At 45.3% G+C, this 10505-nt stretch overlaps 1 protein-coding gene and 1 pseudogene across 1 annotated transcript; both read left to right on the plus strand.

The window, feature by feature from the left end:
- The first annotated feature begins 689 nt into the window (after positions 1 to 689).
- LOC101763795 lies at positions 690 to 5953 on the plus strand (annotated as a pseudogene).
- A 2533-nt stretch (positions 5954 to 8486) lies between these two features.
- LOC101764189 (12-oxophytodienoate reductase 1) lies at positions 8487 to 9799 on the plus strand. The gene is made up of 2 exons (XM_004966707.3): positions 8487 to 8856; positions 8970 to 9799. Exons 1-2 carry the CDS (start codon positions 8505 to 8507, stop codon positions 9764 to 9766), a joined length of 1149 nt encoding a protein of 382 aa, XP_004966764.1. The 5' UTR covers positions 8487 to 8504; the 3' UTR covers positions 9767 to 9799.
- Positions 9800 to 10505: the final 706 nt, after the last annotated feature.

Here is a 10505-nt window from a genome sequence, read left to right on the forward strand (position 1 = left end):
TACAATATCGATGCTTAACTATTGAAATATATGTTGAGCCGTAAGTTTGTTTTAAAATTCCGGACGTATGTTGTGTAGATTACAGATTTTTTTTTTGACATATTGGACGCTGTAGGCCAAGCTGAAACTTCTGTTTATGCTAAGAGGGTATAAAACAAGAAACCCAAAAGGAGAGTTTTAGCTTAACATGTAAAGAAAGATCTTTTTAAAAAAAATTGCAGGTAGTGAGATCTCAATAGGGATGACAAAGGCTTGGATTGGTAAAGTAAGAGAAAATAGAAGGCACCAAGAGCTGACATAGTCCAAGCTAAGGTAGTAGGATCTCAATAGGGATGACAAAATTTGGATTCGTAAACTAAAGATTGTCCCAACCAGCAGGTACGGACCACAGAGTATGTATATGGATATTGTGTTATCAAATATGGAAGATAAGAGATAAAATACTTGTGTACTATACCTTTTAAAATAATTGTCTCTGAAAGCATCAGTTACTTCAGTAGTGAAAGCATCATTTTATCCAATGTGTTGCACTCCTACATTTTTGGTCCGTCACCAACAAGGCAACAACAACTAGGGATAATCGGCATACAACGTCCTCGTGGCGTCATCTCTTGGTCATGGTGACTGGCTACGTACGTACAGCGTACCTGCATGGCTGCTATAGTTCATCAGACAACAGAGACCAACGGATGACGTTAACGACGACGAACGTCGTGGAACCAATATTCAAAACGGAGACTAGTAAAAAAGAAGAGACGTACGGCCCGCAAATAACAAGCTGCCAACTCGAGGCCACCCTCTGTCGGGTATAAATACTCCGTCCCGGCAGGCCGGAGAGCACAACCACCAGTAGATAAAAAACCTTCCACGTAGCATTCAGCGTTTTCAGTCCCGATCATTTTTTTATCCGTGACTAAAGGGTATTTAGTCCCGGGTCAAACGGACATCACCGACGGTCACCGACGACAGGAACTTTAGTCCCTGTTGGTAATATCAACTGGGACTAAAGAGCACCCTTTAGTCCCGGTTGTAATGGCTAGTGGGACGAGGGATCTGGTGGGGCGTTTAATCCCGGTTGAAAACACCAACCAAGACTAAAGACCATCCATTTAGTCCCGGTTGAAAACACCAACTGGGACTAAACGCCTCGCCTATAAAAATCATCAGTTCTTCTTCCCCGAGCCCGAGCCACTTAGGCCGAGAGCTTCGGACTCCTTCTCCATGGCGGGAGGATCCTAAGAATGAAGAGGACAAATTATTGTATATATAGTAATTGTATAAATATTAATTTGATGTGTATAATATACTAGGAATTGTATATATAGTAGTTATAATTAATATTATGCATATACTATCATGTAATATATATACAACATGCATACGAGCGTATACATGTAAGTAGTGTGCGCTAAGGATGCATAGTATATGCATATGAGCGTATACATGAAGTAACAATTAGCATTAATATGAAAAAAATTCAGAGTAAAAGGAAAAATATCTTTAGTCCCGGTTAATGTTCGGTATTCCACCAGTTAATCAGGTGAACAAACGAACAAGAGCTTACTCGCAGCCAAGAAACAGAGCAAAGCTAAGCAAGCTAGCAAGCGATTCCCGCTTTCAGTAGCATCTGCAGCACGGCAACGATCAGAGACAAGCTACGCGATGGTGCATCAGGAGGCGATCCCGCTGATGACCCCGTTCAAGACGGGGAAATTCGAGCTCGCCCACCGGGTGGTGCTCGCGCCGCTGACGCGGTGCCGGTCCTACGGCCTGCAGCCGCACGCCGCTGTGTACTACTCGCAGCGCGCCACCAGGGGCGGCCTGCTCATCACGGAGGCCACGGGTGTGTCCGCCACCGCGCAGGGGTACCCGGAGACCCATGGCATCTGGAAGCAGGAGCAGGTCCAGGCGTGGAAGCCTATCGTCGAAGCCGTCCACCGCAAGGGTGCGCTCTTCTTCTGCCAGATGTGGCACGTCGGCAGGGTCTCCACAAATGGTGAGTACAAGCATTTTCGTCAGTTGTGTGATTGTTGTTTGATCAGTTGATTTTGTCACTCACTTTTTTGAACCGATCGGCAGGTTTCCAGCCTGACGGATAGGCGCCCATCTCGAGCACAGACAAGCAGATAGATCTCCCCGGACGCCGAGCCCGGCATGGTGTACTCCAAACCACGGCGGTTGCGTGTGGACGAGATCCCCGGGATTGTCGACGATTTCAGGCGTGCTGCGCGGAACGCCATCGAGGATGGTTTCGACGGCGTGGAGATCCACGGCACGAACGGGTACCTCCTGGAACAGTTCATGAAGGATGGCGCCAATGACCGTGATGACGAGTACGGCGGTAGCCTTGAGAACCGGTGCCGCTTTGCGGTGGAGGTGGTTGACGCCGTAGTCCGCGCGAGGTGGGTGCTCACCGTGTGGGTATCAGGTTATCGCCGTTCCTTGACTATATGGACTGCGTGGATTCCGATCCGTCAACGCTCGATGGCTGTTGTTGATGGTCGCAGGCAGATCGCTGGAGCGCCTCTATTTGCACAGAGACTAAATGTGATATAAATACTAATCTTAGGAAGGTTGGTACACACATTTATTCAACAGATAGTTCAAAAAGTCGTGCTACTCTCTAAGAAGAGGACGGGTAACACACAAACAGGTTGTAGATGCAACCTATGAACATGCAAGTCCATAAGCAGCAAGCAGCACTGCACGATAGCGGTAGCATCCTTAACAGCCCAACACCATAGGCAAGTTGGGTGCGTAGGCGACCTCCTACTCGAACTTCACCAGGACGTAGTCCGGATCTTCTTCTGTATCAACAAAGTAAGGATGAGTACATACATACTCAGCAAATCCAACCCCACCCTACGGAAAGGGATAATGAATACATGCATAGGGGTAATCCAAGGAATAGACCAAGGTTTATTTTGCAGAAAGCAATCTTTTATACACATGCAAGGTGTGATTTTATAAAACGATTTTTGCAAAACACATATATACCACATTTATAATAGTTATGAAAGAGACGGGTGATCATACACAAAGGATCTAAGTTTTAATTACTACTAGACACCCCGTTCATGGTAGCACACGGCACACTTGTCGGATATTTTAAAAGTCTAATTTTTCACCAAAAGGTTTCCCCATCTTTCCCAAATAGCTAGTTATGTAACCAAGCCATAACTCGTCCAAGACCGTGGACATGGATATTCGAATAGGTTTTAACTCTGCAGAGGTGTACACTTTACCCACAAGTAGGGTACCGTAACACAAACACCGTAGTGCCGGTGCGGATCCATCAAAGTCATTACCCACCATTGCACACTCCTGACTAGTCATCCATGAGAGCTAACCAAGAGGTTCCTAACCTTCCTACAAGGTCTTCAACCGGGCTACTAATCCAATACTTACTTACGCCTCTTCCTTAGCCTCCCATTGCACACCTGCCTACGGACGACTATCAGACTAGCTAGTGGGATTTAAGCTAAGCTTTTGCCACACACAAAGATTGAGTGGTTGTACAATAAGTTGGGTTAGGCAAGATGACACATGAATTCGATCCTTAATTAAGACAAGATAGATATCTCTCATACTTAACCACATAGGCACGAGCCAATACTCCAAGGCATCCTACACAAGGAACCCTGATCCGCCCCATTTAAATAATCACCAACACCAGTTGTTTATTATCTCTTTTCCAAAATCCCAACTCATACTCACCCCAACATACTCAACACATTTTATCTTTGTAAAACCATTGCATTTGTAAAACAAGCAACAATGATGTTGAGTAACCGGTTTCTAAGTGTATTAATTTCAAGGTAATCGACTAACAGAGCGTATTATGCCCAGTGATAAATCCTATGTCGTCAAGGTATAATCAAGATATATCAACTCAAAGAGTGGCTATCCAATCGGGTTATAACTAGATCAAGTAGTAAAATAATCTGAGCATATATATAATTGGATGCAATTTATGAAAAAAAGAGGCTTCGACATGTTGTGTTTGAAAACTGGAATAAATATGACCAAAAGCGAATAGGTTGGACTTGCCATCTTCAAAGCCTTCCGAAAGCTCCTGCTCGTGGTACGGGTCTTCCGGCTCCGACTCGTGGTCCTGGCCTTCGTACTCTGGCTCGCGGTACTGGCCTCCAAACTGGTTTTCCTCCTCGATCACTTCATCGGCTACGGTGATGACGGTGCAAAAGACAAATAAACACAAGCAAGTATAAACACAAAATAAAATGAGCTTAAACGGAGAGGAGAATAGCTGGATTAGATAGAATTTGATTTTAGAGGAATTTAGGAAAAGAATCAAGTGAATCAGAGTTTTGATGTGTGAGATATGGCTGTGTAAAGATTAGCTACTAATTAAATTACGAAAATAGTTTAACATAATTGGACGGAAGCTTCACGGATTAAACGAACGGAGGCTTCACGGGTTAAACAAGTACGTGCGGCTTTTTGCATTTCGGGCTGTCTTTTGGATTGGGCTGGCAATACATGGGCACCAAAGCCTGCTGGCTAGATAAGGCTGCTCTAGGATAAAAGAGTAGAGGGCCCCTGGCAGCACTGCCATGAGCAGCGGCAGGAGCTCCACCGGAACAGCAGTCCCGGTCACCATTTTCGAATCCAAGGGTATGGATAGAGAGAGGAGTGGATGGGGATTCGATTCTGGAGGTTCTTGGCCGAGGTGAGAGGGTGGAAGGAGGTCGGCCACAGGGGGCCATGGAAGCGGTCCTGGAGTCCTTGGGGAGCTCGGTGTAGGCAAGGATATGGAGGGCCATTGCTTGGGGAAGGTAGAGGAGGGTGTGGAGGTGCTCACCGATGAACTAATCGAGCTGTGGTGGCTTATCGTCGGAGATCGACGAGGGAGAGCGCAAGAATAGAGGAGGGAGAAATTTGAGTGAGGAGGGAGGTGAGCGGCGGAGCTGGGCGGCTCGGCGAGCTCGGGAAGGCGACGGAGAGCAGCTCGGGGTGGCTTTTATAGGCGGCGAGGGCGGAGCTGTGCCAGCGGCTCACCTGCTCGCCATGAATGGCGACGCGTGTCTGGACGGCAGCTTGCAAGCATCGGCTTGCTGCGGCGGTGACGCTGAGTCGACGCGGTTTTGACGGTGCGCGCGACGAGGCGGCAGCGTGGTTGAGGTGGGGACACGGCAAGGGGTGGCACGGCGTGGTGCCGGGCGGTAGGGCGTGGTCACCTCGCGGGGGCGGGTTGTCGCTCAAGCAGAACAGGGGGAGCACGGCAAGGGGGCCTAGCGTGTGGAGCTTTTGCACATTGTACCAGTGTGAGCTGCTGTTGTGTGCTTTCGTGCGTGTTCTAGCTTGTGCATGTTGAAGGACATAGGAAGGGGACGACAAGCTTTCTCAAAGGACCATACGTGAAGTAAAGGATCAGCAGGTTGGCAGCTTCGGGAGAATAGGAAGGTTAGAGAGAAAGTTAAATGCCTGAATTGATTTGAAAAGGCAAAAGGATTAAAGGGGATCTTGGGATGGATTATGGATGGAAAACGAATTGAGCTTGAGAATAGTTTTGCAATATTTAAAAATTTTAAAATAGGTTTTGAAATTTTTGAGTTCAAGTGATTTTTAGATTTGAATTTTCGGGCTGTTACAATCCCACATCGGCGTTTCGGAAGACTTTCAACGGTATGTTCATTGCTGCCGGTGGGTATGATCGGGAGGAAGGTAATAAGGTTATGGTGGAGAGTTACACCGATCTTGTTGCATACGGAAGGCTCTTCTTTGGCCAATCCAGACTTACCGAGGAGATTTGAGTTGGACACGCCACTGAATAAGTATGACCGCTCTACTTTCTACTCACAAGATCCGGTTGTCGGTTATACTGACTACCCTTTTCTTGGCGATGACAACAATGACATCAGCTACTCAAGCTTAATCATAATTTTTTTCTAAGAAATAACATGGGTGATTCATAATACCCACATGTTTGATTATTCCCCTATTCATCATCTGTTTGTTATATACACAGAATCGCTAGTGATGTTGTAAGAAGATGTGTGATATGATGTAATTTGTTTTCTTTTCAGGTTCTCATTTGTAAAAGTTTGATGTAAACTGTTTCCATTTTAACAATACTATTAAAGAGAATAAAACATTTATTCTGTTGAGCCTACAATTCTTTCTTCTTTCTGCATCTTACTCTTCTCTGTTATGGCTGAGAAATTGTTGAGGAAGCAGTCTGCTGTTTAATTGACTTGACTTCATTTTGGATCGACTTTGCTACAGAAACGGTTAACCTTTTTATGATGAAACAGGAGGGGTTAGCCCCTACTGATTATATATTATAGTAGGTAGAAAAAAAGTACATGGCAAAAATGAAGAAACAACGAAAATGAAAACAAGCAATTACACAAGGAGATCGAGGCACTGGGACATGTTGATGTTGAACTTCTTTATAACATATAACACATGAGCAAATTCTTTCTGGAAAAGAGCTTTGCAAAGAGAAATTAAAATTGACTCTGATTTAATTTTGACCTTCTCTTACTCAAATACAACTCTAGCATATCAAGCTTACCAAAGCATTATAGTAGTATGACCTTAAAAACGTTAACAGGCAAGGGCATTAAAAAAGGCTGAGTGAAACGAAACCGAGGGAAGTCAACTGGACCATGCCAATCAGCAATTACACAAATGGTACCTACAGTTGGAATTTTCGAACTAGTGAATCAAAATTAGAATTATGAAACCATTTCAACAGAATCGGATAAGAAATTAGCAAAGTAGGAGATGTTGTTCCTGTTGCCTAGTATGTTAGAGAGCTGTATGCTAGAGTTTGCTGTTGTCATGATTTATTTATTTTGAAAATTAATTCTGCAATTGCCTAATTATCCAACACACTATATTTCTCAACATACTATATTTAGAAAAAATAAAAAAATGAGGAACAATATAAGGTTGCGCAAGAACATGTAAAACAACCCCTCTTTCACTACCTTGTTATCATCAAGCTCTACGTAAGTTCATATTGTACACGTACTGATGATTTATTGGTTCTGTTGCATGTTGCTAGCGTTATACTTCATCCGTCCCTAATTGTAGATTATTTTAATTTTTTAGATACAAAATTTTTACTATGTACTTAGATTTATATTATATCTAGATATATAACAAAGACTACATATTAAAAAAGTCAAAATGACTTGTAGTTTGAAACGAAAGGAGTATCTTTTTTATTCACGTGTTCAGCACGGTGTCTACTTTTTACCTGAATTAAATTTGGGAAGAAATAGCATATATATATATGCATGAATGGGTGTGTTGAGTGGTCAAAATGCGTGACCCTGCTAAGCGAGGCTAGATCAATGGAAGCTTTCATAAAAGTTTTATAAGTATTAATTAAATTGTATACCACATCAACAATTGGATTTGATTGGACTTGTACTACTAAAATGGGTGTGTGCGTGGTTATGTGTGTGCGACATGTACGGGAGTGCAGGTGCATCCTATGCGCGCGTTTGACTTGTACTATTAAAAATGGGTGAGAATATTTCCCTCGGAATTAGATTCTGAATCAGAGCAGAGGTCAATGAGAACGCTTGCCTAGTGCTTTGGTGGACTTGTATACCTGCTGTGCAAAGTGCAACTTCAAACATACACGATCCTTTAAAATGTTGAAACATTTTTCATACATTTTTGAGGAGCCATCTTCATTTGGGCATCCGGGGTTAATTACCAGGATCGTCTGTAACTTGTAGATTTTTGTCATCTTTGCATGTATTATAGATTTTTGTCATCTTTGCATGTATTATAGATTTTTGTCATCTTTGCATGTATTATAGATTTTTGTCATCTAGTCAAGTATTTTTAAGGATTTCAGACACAGGCCCGCATGGCTTTGTCGTAACTGAATACTCAGCAAAGTTGGTCGAAGAAAAATAAACTTCGTACCTTAGGAAAAAATATATAGATGGGGAGATTTGCATGCCTCAAATTTAAACAGCCACAATTGTTAGCGCACGAACGATCGGTAAAGAAGATCCCCTGACAATTGGTAGCAGCGTCATTTCTGATTCGTGTGATGACGGGCACAAAAGAAAGAATCAGAGAGCGAGCAGGGCGCCCAAATTAAACCTCACGTGTGCTTGCGCGAAGAAACTCGGCTGCATGCAATGCACCTGCCACCTGGTCTGTGACTGCGTTCATCATGTGATAGGAAAATAGACAGTACCATGGCTGCTGTAGTGCTGCCATGTGGCATGCCGGAGCATCTGTGACCACTGGATGGATTTACGGTGGAAATAGTGAAGACTGAAGAGCACGAACAGTCCCAAGCAGCAAACAGAAGTAGGGAGACGAGTCAAAAACAATGACGGCTTGAAAGATCCAAAGCAACCACGCCATCTCCACTCAGACACGTATAAATACTCATGCACCCCTGACCCGTTGGAAAGGCAGAAGCAGCTAGCGAACAAACAAAGACCTTGTTGCTCGCGAGCAAGAAGCTGAGCAAACCAAGCAAAGCAACCTCTCGCTTGTGCAAGATGGCGCACCAGCAGGCGGCGAAGGAGGCGATCCCGCTGATGACGCCGTACAAGATGGGGCAGTTCGAGCTCTCCCACAGGGTGGTGCTCGCGCCGATGGCGCGGTTCCGCTCCTACGGCAACGTGCCGCAGCCGCACGCGGCGGTGTACTACTCGCAGCGCGCCACCAGGGGCGGCCTCCTCATCGCGGAGGCCACGGGTGTGTCCACCACCGCGCAGGGCTACCCGCACACGCCAGGCATCTGGACGCGGGAGCAGGTCGAGGCGTGGAAGCCTATCGTCGACGCCGTCCACCGCAAAGGCGCGTTCTTCTTCTGCCAGATTCTGCACGTCGGCAGAGTCTCCTCGACCGGTACGTGGCAATGTTTGTTGTTGTTTAATTTACCATCAGCTATGTGGTTGATGGATTCGTGTGTCTTCAATTTGTGGAAAAGAATGTATTCTGATTTCCGAGTCATCCGCCAGATTTTCAGCCTAACGGACACGCGCCGATCTCAAGCACAGACAAACAGATCTCCCCCAACATTGAGACCGGCAAGGTGTACTCCAAACCACGACGGCTCCGGAAGGAGGAGATCCCCGGGATAGTCGACGACTTCAGGCGCGCAGCGCGGAACGCCATCGAGGCCGGGTTCGACGGTGTGGAGATCCACGGCGCGCACGGGTACCTCATAGAGCAGTTCATGAAGGACAGCACCAATGACCGCACTGACGAGTACGGCGGCAGCCTTGAGAACCGGTGCCGCTTCGCGGTGGAGGTCGTCGACGCCGTCGTCCGAGAGGTGGGCGCGAACCGCGTCGGCATGAGGTTGTCGCCGTTCATCGACTTCATGGAGTGTGTAGACTCTGACCCAGTGGCGCTCGGCAGCCACATGGTGCAGCAGCTCAACAAGCATGATGGCTTCCTCTACTGCCACATGGTCGAGCCTCGGCTGTCCTACAATGGCATGTTTGTTGTCGACGGTCGGAGGCAGATCCCACACGGGTTGTTGCCGTTTCGAAAGGTCTTTAATGGGACGTTCATCGCTGCTGGGGGTTATGACCTAGAGGAAGGCAACAACGTAGTGGCCAATGGCTATACAGATCTCGTTGCTTATGGAAGGCTTTTCTTGGCAAACCCAGACCTGCCTAAGAGGTTTGAGCTAGGTGCACCATTGAACAAGTACGACCGTTCCACCTTCTACACACAAGACCCTGTTATCGGCTACACCGACTACCCTTTCCTTGACGAAGACCATGATGACTCAGTTGCTCATGCTTAATCATGCAGTTCAGTGAGTGATTGCACTTGTCTTTTATTTTCAAAGCAAAAATAATGTGCGATTCATGCTATTAATGCATATGGTTGATTTCCGGCATTAACCGTTGATTTGTATACAGGATTTCGTAGCATGTATGCTGTTTATTTAACTCTTCGCTAGTGTGCAAAGAAATAATGTATTGCATTCGCCGGAATAAATTATTGATGATATGAACTTATGAAGTTCAGTTTTTTTTAAAGGACATGTTTCAGGCAGAAATTATCCGTGCATTTGAACATCAGGTTTTCTCCTAATTGAAAAAGGAAATGGTTTATCAGTAATCGTTTCCCTAGAGAGTTCAATATTTCAGTTTTCTGTTTCAAAAAAAAAGGTACTCTTCAATTTAGATCAAAATCAGCCGCAAACCCATTAACACACGAACTAGTGGAACCAAATTAAAACACTACTACTGGCCCAACAAACCCTAGCATGTCTCCCATTCCGGTCCAATAACTTGAGCGTTACTCTTCCTGGCCCGAGTAGCTTCTAACGTGACTTCTAGATAGTGTTTGGTTCGTGCTAAGGTAACGTAAACGCAAAGAGAATCAGATTACAATGTATTTAGCGGGGGAATGGGTGATTACCCTCTTTGTTTGGTTGCATTCTGGTAACGTAATCAGATTACGATGTAGGTGTTGTATCTTATTATGGTGGGGGAGGAGGGGTAGCAAGCTTCTACAGATATTATTTAGGTAAGAGA

This window comes from Setaria italica, chromosome IV, assembly GCF_000263155.2.
Source record: "Setaria italica strain Yugu1 chromosome IV, Setaria_italica_v2.0, whole genome shotgun sequence".
Lineage (NCBI taxonomy): Eukaryota > Viridiplantae > Streptophyta > Magnoliopsida > Poales > Poaceae > Setaria > Setaria italica.